The sequence below is a fragment of the Lissotriton vulgaris genome, chromosome 6, assembly GCF_964263255.1.
Source record: "Lissotriton vulgaris chromosome 6, aLisVul1.2, whole genome shotgun sequence".
Taxonomy (NCBI): domain Eukaryota; kingdom Metazoa; phylum Chordata; class Amphibia; order Caudata; family Salamandridae; genus Lissotriton; species Lissotriton vulgaris.
Window position 1 is genome coordinate 143,704,606 of NC_141694.1, and position 13,685 is coordinate 143,718,290.

At 49.7% G+C, this 13,685-nt stretch overlaps 1 protein-coding gene across 1 annotated transcript in view; it reads right to left on the minus strand.

Moving 5' to 3' along the window:
• Positions 1–812: 812 nt before the first annotated feature.
• SOX7 (SRY-box transcription factor 7) overlaps positions 813–13,685 on the minus strand; it is a 36,010-nt gene continuing 23,137 nt past the window's right edge. Inside the window, exon 2 of the mRNA XM_086926180.1 lies at positions 813–4,013. Within this exon, the coding sequence (XP_086782306.1) occupies positions 3,217–4,013 (797 nt within the window). The 3' untranslated portion in view covers positions 813–3,216. The remainder of the gene's footprint in view (positions 4,014–13,685) is intronic.

Sequence of the window (13,685 nt, forward strand, 5' to 3'; positions counted from 1 at the left end):
TATTTACAATGCAGTGTTAAGCTACTTAGCATGGCCTAACGCAGCCTTGTACATAATACTCCTACTCACGCAGCATTTTGTGTGAAAGAGGCGTTCAGTGGGGGTTGCACTGGGCATTCCACCGCACCACCTATTGCTTTTTGATGCTGCCCCATATTAACAACTTAACAAGCGCTGAAAATACCACCAGGGAATACCTGGTCTTAAACAGGCGATACGAGGAGAAATCTTTTATTTCTCCTCGTATTTTGCTCTTTCCACGAGTGCTGCATTCTGCAGCACATATAGATAGAGCAAATCGCCTGTAAAGATTGTTTATGTGCAGGAAGGTGTCCCTTCCTGCACATACACAATTGCCCCTGTAGCGCAGGCACCATGGCAAAATGATGCTACGGTGCCTGCGCTGGTGCTAGGCAGCTTTTTTAGCGCCAGTGTGGCGTTGCCAATTTTGGCAGAACACCGCACGCACCAGTTTCTTGTAAATGTGCCCCTGTGTGTCTCAGCAGTAATAACGAGCAGATTAGCAGAAAATTCCCAAACTTTTCCACTTAATAGAAATACAGTTTGTTACCAAATGATCTGGCCTGCAGGACAAAAGGACTTGAGTTTTTTAAAAATAGAGTACACAGCTCTTTGGCTGATAGGTAAACTCTGCAGGGGGGCAGAGAGATCAGGAGGCCCCTGAGCCATCCGTTGGTATTTTAGTCAGAGCGGCCTGACATTTCAAGGGCTTCCTCGGGTCTGCAAAGAAACACAAACTGCCAAACTTATTAAAAAACATATTTATTTAAATTAAATATTTTATGCAAACTCATATTTACAGCCTTTCGAAATGCTCAAAAAGGGTAAGAGGATTTAATGTAGGGGGATTTCCCCAGAAACCTGCAAGAAAAGGATACTGTTAAAGATGTATTTCTCATTATTATTATCATGAATGATACTTGTTCAGGCTTCCAGTGATTACTGTCCCGATCGAATCATTACCGATGGTGACACAACAGCTCTCTGGCTAATCATGGCCGAGAATCAAATAAGGCTTCATCCTTATTAATACAAAGTGAAAACTCGTCCAACTGTGTGACAAGCGGTCATACACTGACCCGGAAGGAATACACTGAGTAATTCGGTGTTCCGATCCGTGGCCGGCCTCTGTCAGTGGTTGGAGGCTCCGTAGTTCTAGAGTTTCAGAAGTTCATTTTTCATTCTCAGTGCACAGTAAATACCTGCCCTGATAGCGGTCTGTGAAGGAAGGGCTGGCTTGCATATCGGAACGCGTAGTTTTCTTTTGAGAAAGGAATGCGTTTTGAGGAAATAGTTATTTGTTTTACTGAGTGAGCTTATAGAACTGTGGTTTATATGTGTCTGTAAACGAGTGTTTGTGTTTGGATTGTGTGTTTGGGTGGGTATGTTGAGTTGTCTGTAGTTGGGTGCGTGTCTTTGAGTGTGTGTTTGGGTGTGTGTTTGAGTGTCTGTGGTTGGATGCTGTGTTTGGGTGTTTGTGGTTAGTTGTGTGTGTGTTTGAGTGTCTGTGGGTGGGTGTGTGTGAGTGTCTGGTTAGGTGTCTGTGGTTGGGTGTGTCTGGTTAGGTGTGTTTGTTTGAGTGTCTGTGGTTGGGTGCTATGTTTGAGTTGTTTGGATACTTAATGAAGGCACCGGGAGCGCACTCCCTCTACCCGGACCGACTTCGTGGGGGTAGGATCCTCACCCTGGGCTGAGCACAGCACCAGGACTCTACTATTGAGTGTCTACACGAGCCGGTACTGTTGATGTATAGTTTTGACCCCATGAGGGTTGTGTTTATATGATCTACTAGGTAACACTTTTTAGGGTGCTGTATTTGAGGTCACTTACACTCTAAAACTCCCATTTGACCACTACCAAAAAGTGTAGGTAGATTTTTCTGGTCCTGACGAATCGCCATCCAATAGGTTGAAAGGCGAGAAACATGTTGACCTCATTTCACAAGCACGTAGACTCCACATCCTTAGGGTGAAGATACGCGTCTTATTGTATTTTTAACTAGGATTAGGGCCACAGCCATTAAAATTGTTCTGAGTGGACCTCCTGTCCTATTTTACTACACCTCACTCACACTCCACTCACACCTACACTCTCCTAGGGCCCTCAAACGCACCTCACCCACCGGCATAAAGGAAAAAAAGATCTCTGCCAAGTAGGCCCCATCACGGGTGCCTGATCGGGTATTGCACTGCTGACCCGATAAGGAGCAGACCCGAAGATGAAGCAAGACACCTATCTGGCTAGGTGTGTGAGGGTCTCTTTCCGGAGAGGTGCCCTCTCCATACCATTTTGACTCTGCGGATCCCCTTGAGCATTCGCATCAAACACTTTTTAAAAAATCCTGCACCCACTGTTAGGAACTGCATACTGGTTTTGTTCTATTGTTAATCCGGACATGTATGCTGGACCTGGTTAAATAACAGTCCGTTCTACCCCTTCTTTGTGTCCTGCTGTGTTTAAGTGTCTGTGGTTGGGTGCTGTGTTTTGGTGTCTGTGGTTGGGTGCTGTGTTTGGGTGTTTGTGGTTAGGTGTATGTGTTTGAGTGCCTGTGGTTGGGTGTGTGTGTGTTTGAGTGTCTGGTTAGGTGTGTGTGTTTGAGTGTCTGTGGTTGGATGCTGTGTTTGGGTGTTTGTGGTTGTGTGTGTTGGAGTGTCTGTGGTTGGGTTTGTGCGTTTGAAGAGGTTAGTGTGTTTGTCTGTGGCTCTGTTCGTGCCTGTGTGTCTTTTGTTGTGCATGTTTGTGTTTCCTGTTTTTGCCTGATAGCCCATGGATGCTTGTACTTGTGCATGTATCCGAGTACAATGTATGATTACAAGAGACAGTCTCCCTGCCACACACAGTCCTGCTCAAGTCTTCAGCAGGATATCCCTCCGCAGACGGCACTCCTTTTGGAACACTTGACAGCTGGCCAAATATGTTGTGTGCCCTGGTTCTTAAATTGCAGCTACTAGAAGTTGCTCAGTTCTGTGTTTGTTTGAGTCCCGTGTGCCGCCGTCTGCTCTGAGTTAAGACGAGGCAGCAGCTGTCTGAGGAGTGACAGGCTCAGGGGAGGTGGCCATCGTGTCTGCTAGAAAGATGTCTCATGATGCGAGGGCTGCATCTGACCCATTCCCAGCCGTGTACAGGGCCGGGCATGGTCCTAGGTGCCCATAATACTGCTGAGTGCCTGTCCCTGGGGGCGTGGCTGGCCTCTGCCTATGACACGCTGTAGCTGTTGTAGTAGGCCGCAGTGGCGTCCGCTAGCACAGAGATGAGACTGGCCTCGTGGGGCCTGGAGTCCTGCTGGAGCTGGTGGTGGTGGTGTGCACCGATGGCCACGGCCCCTGCCTGCTCCAGCTCGTGGGGCTGGTGTCCAGCCGAGTTCAGGTACTGGTCAAACTCGTTCCTGTCCATCTCCAGGAGCTCGGCGTGGCTCAGCTGCTCCATGGCTTCGTAGTGCTGGTGGTCCGGGGGAGGCGAGAGCTGGCCCAGGGGGGCGTGCATGCCGGGGTGCATGCCAGGGAAGCCCTGGCTGTAGTAGGGCGGGGGCAGGAGCGAGGCCTGGGGCATGTGTCCCATGTGCCCGCGGTGCATGGCATACTCGGGAGTGTAGGCCCCGCTCATCTGCTCCTCCTGGCACTGGGACTGGTAGAAGCTCTGCTCCGTCTCCAGCGGGGACAGCTCGGGCGGGGTGGGCAGCCCGTAGGGATAGGAGTCCAGGGCCGCGCTCCCTCCGGCCTGGGGGTCTCGGTAGTCCCGCTGCGCGGCGAAGGCCCCCCGCTTGTCCTTGCTGCAGCCCCGGCCCTCGGACAGGTGGTTCTGGTCGTGGGAGGCAGGCATGCTGGCCAGCACGAAGCCGGGCTCCACCCGCTTGCAGAGGCGCTTGACCTGCTTCTTCCGCCGGGGCCGGTACTTGTAGTTGGGGTAATCTTGCATGTGCTGCACCCGGAGCCGTTCCGCCTCCTCCACATAAGGCCGCTTCTGGAGCGGGGACAGCGCCTTCCACGACTTCCCTGGAAGAGAAAAAAAACACCGATTACTTTACACACCACCTCCGAGCGTGCCCACGCCACCCCTCACACACGAGCTGAGCACATGGTCATACATGTATGTGGGTGATTGTTTCATCTGGCATCAGCGTGCGGCATTACTGCGTGGAGACTAAAGGGGCGGGCGCTTTACTGGTGGCAAGGACGCATTCAAGGTCAAAGCCCCGCGCCTCTTCCCAGATGAACCATTTTCTCTGTAGGAGTAGGATTGATTAGTGTCAGGGGTATTTTAAGGATTTTGGGGGCCCTGTGTCATACGGATTTTAGTGGCCCCTGTTCGGAACAACTTTGGATGTATGATCCAGTTTCAGCTCCTTGATGGGCTCTGTGGTCAGGTCACTGACAGTGCACAGGCAAACTCGTCCAAATTCTAAATGAATTGACATCTAATATCCTGGGATAGTGACGTGTGTTTTCAATTTTGAAATACAGCAGCTGCTCACTAATATTAATCTCTGTGACACCTTCCCATTCCTCATAGGTGAGGTCCTGTTTTGGTCTAAATAAAACTTTTTTAATGGATGTTGTATGAAAACGGTATGTAAAGCAGTCTATTTAAGAATGTTTTTAAGGTCATCGGAGCAAGACTCTCTCCGTATTACAAAGCCGGCTCTATCAGGCTCCCCCAAAGGCTTGGGCTCTCGGCCAAAGCCCACTTTGCCCATGCCTTAAACCGTCTCTGATCAGTGTAAACTCCCATTGGGTCCTGCGCTGTTTAGTGATGGCAGGCACTCGTTTCGAGGTTCATGGACCGAGAATTATTAGTAATCACTCAGAGAATGGGGATGTGAAGCACCACCTAACTACGTTTTGCACCATGCAACCACCTCAAGGTTCAAAGGAACCACCCGAAAGGAGATTTGACTACCAAAGATAAGAGTATTTAAAAACAAGCATTTGCAATGCAATAGGTCTCGCATTATTTAAGTTTGAGCTATTAGCATTGTAAATGGCAATTGTTTTTTGCTTTGTGCTATAGTTATTTTTTTACATAAAAAGCTATATATAAAATATGTTTTATTAAAGTTATTTATGCAGTATCTAAATTTTGTTTGCATAAAAGAGTACAATAATATCTTAGTAAAAAAGTCAAATATTTTAATGGTAATTCACCAAATGTTCATTTATGTGTTGGTTTTGAAAATAGCTAAATTAATAGCTTTGTCATTTACAATGCCAATAGTTATAACTTTCGCAAATGTGACACCTATAGCATTTGTAATGCAACATTTGTATTTACGTGACTTAGATGTATTGATATTACAAATAACAATGGCTTTTAATTTTTTTTAATACTTAATAAAAGTGATTGTAATTTATAATGGCAATAGCTTAAACTTTTGTAAATAACTTTTGTGAAGATTATGTTCAGTGTATTTTATTGTAACGAAATCCAAGAACAGAAGTGAAATATTAACATCTTTTTGTGACATTTGTAATAAAGCTTGAAACATTGAGAGAACATATTTGTGCTGTGGTGGTGCTGAGTGATGCTGTGGTGCTGCTGAATGGGGCTGTGGTGGTGCTGAATGGGGCTGTGGTGATGCTGAGTGATGCTGTGGTGGTGCTGAGTGGTGCTATGGTGGTGCTGTGGTGGTGCTGTGGTGGTGCTGAGTGATGCTGTGGTGGTGCTGAGTGGTGCTGTGGTGGTTCTGAGTGGTGCTGTGGTGGTTCTGAGTGATAATGTGGTGGTGCTGAGTGACTGTACTCACTGTCACTCTGCACTCACTGTCACTCTGCACTCACTGTCACTCTGCACGCACTCTGCACTCACTGTCACTCTGCACGCACTCTGCACTCACTGTCACTGCACGCACTCTGCACTCACTGTCACTCTGCACTCACTGTCACTCTGCACGCACTCTGCACTCTGCACGCACTCTGCACTCACTGTTTATGCACGCACTCTGCACTCACTGTCACTCTGCACTCACTGTCACTCTGCACTCACTGTCACTCTGCACTCACTGTCACTCTGCACTCACTGTCACTCTGCACTCACTGTCACTCCGCACTCACTGTCACTCCGCACTCACTGTCACTCTGCACTCACTCTGCACTCACTCTGCACTCACTGTCACTCTGCACTCACTGTCACTCTGCACTCACTGTCACTCCGCACTCACTGTCACTCCGCACTCACTGTCACTCTGCACTCACTCTGCACTCACTGTCACTCTGCACGCACTCTGCACTCACTGTCACTCTGCACGCACTCTGCACTCACTGTCACTCTGCACACACTCTGCACTCACTGTCACTCTGCACGCACTCTGCACTCACTGTCACTCTGCACTCACTGTCACTCTGCACGCACTGTCACTCTGCACGCACTGTCACTCCGCACTCACTGTCACTCTGCACGCACTCTGCACTAACTGTCACTCTGCACGCACTGTCACTCCGCACTCACTGTCACTCTGCACGCACTCTGCACTCACTGTCACTCTGCACGCACTCTGCACTCACTGTCACTCTGCACTCACTGTCACTCTGCACTCACTGTCACTCTGCACTCACTGTCACTCTGCACGCACTGTCACTCTGCACTCACTGTCACTCTGCACTCACTGTCACTCTGCACGCACTCTGCACTCACTGTCACTCTGCACGCACTCTGCACTCACTGTCACTCTGCACGCACTCTGCACTCACTGTCACTCTGCACGCACTCTGCACTCACTGTTTCTGCACGCACTCTGCACTCACTGTCACTCTGCACTCACTGTCACTCTGCACTCACTGTCACTCTGCACTCACTGTCACTCTGCACTCACCCTGCACTCACTGTCACTCTGCACGCACCCTGCACTCACTGTCACTCTGCACGCACTCTGCACTCACTGTTTCTGCACGCACTCTGCACTCACTGTCACTCTGCACTCACTGTCACTCTGCACTCACTGTCACTCTGCACTCACTGTCACTCTGCACTCACTGTCACTGCACTCACTCTGCACTCACTGTCACTCTGCACTCACTCTGCATTCACTGTCACTCTGCACGCACTCTGCACTCACCCTGCACTCACTGTCACTCTGCACGCACTCTGCACTCACTGTCACTCTGCACGCACTCTGCACTCACTGTTTCTGAACGCACTCTGCACTCACTGTCACTCTGCACTCACTGTCACTCTGCACTCACTGTCACTCTGCACTCACTGTCACTCTGCACTCACTGTCACTCTGCACGCACTCTGCACTCTGCACACACTCTGCACTCACTGTTTCTGCACGCACTCTGCACTCACTGTCACTCTGCACTCACTGTCACTCTGCACTCACTGTCACTCTGCACTCACTGTCACTCCGCACTCACTGTCACTCCGCACTCACTGTCACTCTGCACTCACTCTGCACTCACTCTGCACTCACTGTTACTCTGCACGCACTCTGCACTCACTGTCACTCTGCACGCACTCTGCACTCACACATGCAACAGTAATGTAAAGCTCTCAATGGACCTTAATCGGAGCGCGTTTCTGATTTAAAAGGCTGGCATGAAATAAATTAAGCGCATGTAAATTAGAAAGGAAAAAAAAACGAAAAAGCTATTAATATTGGGATAGAGTTTACGACATGCAGAAACCACACAGATTAAAGATGCAATCTGGCTGGGGACAAATGCCCACAGGCAAGACAGCAAACTAGAGAGCGCTAGAGTAAGAGTCTTCAAGGAACAAGAGCGGACGCACCGTAATCTCTTGGTGCTCACAGCTGCTTGGAAACTGTAATCAACGAACACGGGGAAATTCTCCGCATCACTGCCTGTAATTCTCTCCCAGCCTTCCACCAGCCCATCCTCTATGCACGTATGCTCATGTTACGCTTAATAAAATATTGACCTTCTATTCAATAAAAAGTGGTGCTATGTCCTTTATACAGCCACTCCATGTAGGCTCTGCGTCCCCACGCTCCAAGAGAAGCAAGGCACAAAATGTGCACTGCATTCAGAAATAATTTTTTTTTAAACATGCCCTAGCTGCGTAGTTGAGGTTCATTTCCGTCATAATGAAAACAAAAAACCCAACATGAAGATAAATCCTTCAGAAAGAATAACCTTAGCAATTGTGTGCAAATGGTGTGTGATAATTAATAGGAAATGTAATATAATATTAGGAGTGTGCGATATTTGCGTAAATTCTTTTGCAAAAAATACATGGAATTCTTCAATAAGTACACGAAATAACAAAAAAACATCGGTCCAGCATTTGGCAGCTGTTTTGCCATGTACATCCTCGCATTCATTCTTGGATACAAGGACATATTTTGCACTAAGAAAAAGTCGCAAAATCACGCGTGCACGAACAGCATCTGCACACGTTCTCTTTGCAAACCTTGTTTCCTGTGTTTATGCCATGGGATATTGACCCGAACAGAAGCTTCTTTACTTGATCTGGTCACGGTGTAATCACGTAATTGCCATGATTTCATCACAAATGTAAAGCAAATGCCAGAAATTAACTGAGATTACACTGTGTAACAGAAATTTCACCAGGACATACATAAAACCACAGAATTAGCGATAGCATCATAAGCGTGTCCTTTCACTGCAATTGCTTAATCCTCTGCATGTACACGGAAATCATTTGTCAAATATCAGGAAATGTAATCAAATAATGGAACAAAACAATTAAATGGAAAGGATAGCAAGGGTTATGAAAACATGTTCTTTGCTCACATAGATTGATTATGCACTCAGCTGTCTGTTGTACGTGCACCACAATATGCTTACAACGTGTGCAGTCTCCGAAGCTGTACGTCGTTACCGAAAGCACAGTGACAGTCCAGTATGCAAATAAACACAGTGCTAGGTGCTTGTGTGCTGACAAAATGGCCGTCTCTTCATCGCGGGCGCACTCTGGAAGTCAGGCAGCCTTTGTTTGGACGTGGGCGGGGCTCGTCAAAGAAACAGGAAGTAACTGCCGAGGAGGACGTCCGAAACATGCAGGCTTCACGCTGAAGTCCCGGGGCGCTTCAGAGAGACCGGGCGAAAGAGCGAGGGCAGACTGCATGGTAACAGAGGCAACACGGGGCTCCCGAGTGGTGAGGAGACCCCTGCGGCGTGCCAAAAGACGGCCCAGGAACCTGCACACCGAGCCGGTAAGTGAGAGCTTGCAGGCGGGGCGGGGCGGGGGGATTGTCTGTGCGTGTACTCTCGTGTGTGGGCGGCGGCGGCTGGGGGGGCGGGGGCGGCGGCGGCTGGGGGGCGGCGGCGGCGGCGGGCGGGGGGGGGGGCCGCCTGGGGAGGTGTAGTGTGTGTCTGTATGTGTGCGCTAGTGTCTGCCTGCGTGTGCATGTGTTGTGAACAGCCTGCTCTGTGTGTGTGTGTGTAGGTGCGGCGGCGGCGGCGAAGGGGGGGGGAGGGAGGAGGTGTGGCTGTGACTGTGATGTGCGCGGCTGTGATGTGCGCATGCGTGAATGTTGACGCGCGTGCACGCAGCTCAATCCACGCTCGTCACAGTTTTGTGTCCCTCATTCCCCGGTGTCAGGCAGCTATAAGTCTCCGACCCTGGACGCATCCTTCGGATGCGAATTCCAGGGCGAGACCTAAAAAGATGAACTCTTTACTGAACGAGAAGAGATTCAGGCTGCACAGAACAATAATGGAGAGGGCGTGGGAATCGAATAACCGAACCCGCTGACATGTTGAATAGAATGGAGGTGACATTGAGGGGAATCAGGGCTTTAACAGTGACCCCGAGGAGCGGCTGCACCTGTGATATCTGAATACATCATAGGAAGGGGCTTGTGCAAGAAAACTCCCAATTTAGAAATTGACAAAGAGTAAAGAAGAGGAGGATGAAACTTGATTCGTGGGAATGATTATGGAGTTAAACAAATAACGCGTCTGAGCACCCCCTCCCCCCATCTTGTACGTATGTTTTTTATGATGGCTATCAGATGTATTAGCTTGTTCTGGGACAGGGGCGCTGGGATTTTCTCTGATACCCATTACCTTCACATAATAAATGCACTTTACTGGCGCGCGTTTATAAATGTACGTGTGTACTAAGGGACGTATGTGTGCATGCATTTAGTGTATGTTGCTGTATAGCATATGTGCAGTAATGAAAGGAACTTTTTGGGGACCTGCAATTATTTTCATGATGACATTTTGACCCAGAGAAAAAGTAAGAAAAGGAGAACGGAGGGTGAAAACGATAGGAAAATGGGGCGAAAAAGAGAAAGCGGGGATGAATGAGAGCGGGCAGTAGTGAGATGCAGATAGGAAGTGTAGAGCGTGGAACAAAGAGGCAGGGCGTGGAGTCCGAGGAGCAGACTTGCTTGGTGACCTTCTTTTATTTTATTTTATATTACTATCATGTTTTTTTTAACAAATTAAGCGCTGTATTTCTTATATGTTGTTGTACAAATATGTAAGCCGTTAATTCAATTCCAGAAGTGCGCGTGCGCCACACAGCAGTTTTTGGTGCCGAGTTAGAGACTAGTACAACACTCCTGATGGAAACATTACTTTGGAAGCAGCCAGACTGTAAAATTCTTCGTTGAAGTGAAGTGGTGCCCAACAGAAGAGGCAGCCCAAATCTACATTATACATATATGTGAAAATCGTTGTCAGATTTATTTGCGAAAGAAAACATAATTATGAGAGGCAAGCCTTACAAATACTTGGTCATTAATCACATTTTACGTTAATATTTTGCAATATAATGAAAAACCCAAGACTACTTTTTTCTGCATTTATGCATGCCGAGCATTCCCTAATGCTTAGAAAGCAAGCTACTTGACACGCGTGGGGTGAGACCTGCTTACTGGTCCTCTTGGGGTACCCCGCACTGGCCTCAGACCTGCTGTGCGCACCTTACTGGTCCTCTTGGGGTACCCCGCTTCCGCCCTCAGACCTGCTGTGCGCACCTTACTGGTCCTCTTGGGGTACCCCGCTTCCGCCCTCAGACCTGCTCTGCGCACCTTACTGGTCCTCTTGGGGTACCCCGCACTGGCCTCAGACCTGCTCTGCGCACCTTACTGGTCCTCTTGGGGTACCCCGCTTCCGCCCTCAGACCTGCTCTGCGCACCTTACTGGTCCTCTTGGGGTACCCCGCACCGGCCTCAGAACTGCTCTGCGCACCTTACTGGTCCTCTTGGGGTACCCCGCTTCCGCCCTCAGACCTGCTCTGCGCACCTTACTGGTCCTCTTGGGGTACCCCGCTTCCGCCCTCAGACCTGCTCTGCGCACCTTACTGGTCCTCTTGGGGTACCCCGCACTGGCCTCAGACCTGCTCTGCGCACCTTACTGGTCCTCTTGGGGTACCCCGCTTCCGCCCTCAGACCTGCTCTGCGCACCTTACTGGTCCTCTTGGGGTACCCCGCACCGGCCTCAGACCTGCTCTGCGCACCTTACTGGTCCTATTGGGGTACCCCGCTTCCGCCCTCAGACCTGCTCTGCGCACCTTACTGGTCCTCTTGGGGTACCCCGCACCGGCCTCAGACCTGCTCTGCGCACCTTACTGGTCCTCCTGGGGTACCCCGCACCGGCCTCAGACCTGCTCTGCGCACCTTACTGGTCCTCTTGGGGTACCCCGCACCGGCCTCAGACCTGCTCTGCGCACCTTACTGGTCCTCTTGGGGTACCCCGCACCAGCCTCAGACCTATTCTGCGCAGCTGCTGGCCCGTCGGGTACCCCCGCACCGCCCTCAGACCTGCTCTGCACCCCCATGCTGATGATGAAGCTCGAGTCTCTCCTGTTCCCCACGCCTAGTCGACTTCCTCGCAATGCAAGAATACGTCCCAGGCCCTTCCAAAGCAGCCACCTCATGCGGTATCTTTGCCTCACAGAGCGCGCAGATGGTTCGGCCGGGAGCTGTGCTCTAAAGGGGAATCCCAGTGTCAAAGGCAAGGTTTCCAGGACTTCATCGAATTTAAGATGGGTGCCGTTCACTGCGCAGGCGCCCATCCGGTCAGACCAGAATCTGGGAGTCGTCTGCATACCGAATACCTCCTAGCACTCGTAAGTGCTATTTATAAAGTGCAGTTGCCTCTCTGGCTTCATCACGAACTAGCTCTCAATTTATCGACCTCAGAAGGATGGATGCCATGGTGAGTCAGGCTTGGTGGGGTCTGAGCCGCCAGCACGTGATCTTTGGGGCTCAGCTGAGTGAGCTAGCTTACGGCATGTGTTTGGGAAGTAAGGGCACTAGTCATGTTCTTGGCACGCCTAACTTTAGTTTCATATCGCAAGCGGCTTGTTACTTTATGGGAAACGGTCAGCCTGTAGAAACTGCTTTCCTTTAGCCCATAGAAGCTGCTCCCGCGAGAACATGCGTTGTTATAAAAATAAAAACACGGGAGTTTTGAGAAGATGAGTGAAAATAAAATACATGCCATTTTATTATCATCTAGACCCAAGCAAAAGACCCTCAGCAACATATAAAAACCTTCTTTGTTTGAAAACTGATGTTTTTGATTGCGAGTCAAAGCCAAGGCCGGTCACCGTGTGTTCCAAATGCGGTGTTAATAGGGAGCGGCCGTTCCCGTGGCATACCTAGTTATGGGCACAGGGAGCTCTCGGGCGGCCATGTTGTCTGCTTCCACATGGCAGGTGGCAGACTGTTCCAGCTCTCATATGGGAAGGGGCTGCCCCTTGCCGGCTTGTGCTTGATCTGGGGTACAGATTGGACGATTACATCTCAGGAGTGCAAGGGACGTGGTGGTTACTAAGCGCCGATGTGCTTTGGCCAGAAGACGCTCTAAGGGGGGAATCCAGTGAATGATGTCACAGCACTCTTTAGACCCACCGCAAGCATCGCCAACCCAAGGCCCTCGGGGAATCCTTACTCTTGGAAACTGTCGATGCTGCCACCAGAGAGAGAGTTGGCATTCTTTCCACTAGGCCCCGTTAGCCCAGTGAAGCCCATGAGACTGCAGATCTCAAATCTAACCCGACATTATCATCCTGGACCTCCTCAAATGGATCCACATCACCCCCCCCCCCCCTCCACCCCCTCCACCCCTCCTCAGAAACCTCCAGTGGTTCCCCATCCAGAAGAGATGCCAGTTCAAGGCTCTCACACACGCCAACAAAGCTCTGCAGGATCAAGGCCTGGCCTACATCAACCACTTCCATCTACCCAGGGCTTTAGGTGGGTCGGGTCTGAGCACCGGCAGTTATTTTCAGGGGGCCTCGAAACGGGTCTCTATCGGGCTGTATTTTCGGGCCTCGCAGAGGTAGTCCATTTTCTTTCTTTTTTTCTTGCACCAAACTTATTTGCTCTAGCTGGAATTGCCAGGCTAGATCCTGAGGTCGCTGACCTCTGTGCACGCTGTAGATCCTTTCATGCAGATTTTTATCATATGATGTGGGACTGTGAGGAAGTATCACAGTTTAGGACATAAAGTTCTTTCTTTAATTAATGACTTTTCAGGCACCTATCTCCGAGTCATTCTGAGTAAAGCTTTGTTTGTTGGGTAAATTACCTAGAACTTAACTTCCCTTTCATAGAAGACTTCATCCGTTCAAGACCAGCTCTTTTTTGGCTAAAAATCTGGCTGAACCCTTCGGCCACCCTAACACGCAGTATACTATCTGACTGCCTACAAAGTGATAGGTCCCACCATATTCCATGGTTGAATGCGGTTGAGAAAAGTTGGACGAGTGTGGGGTATGGCTCT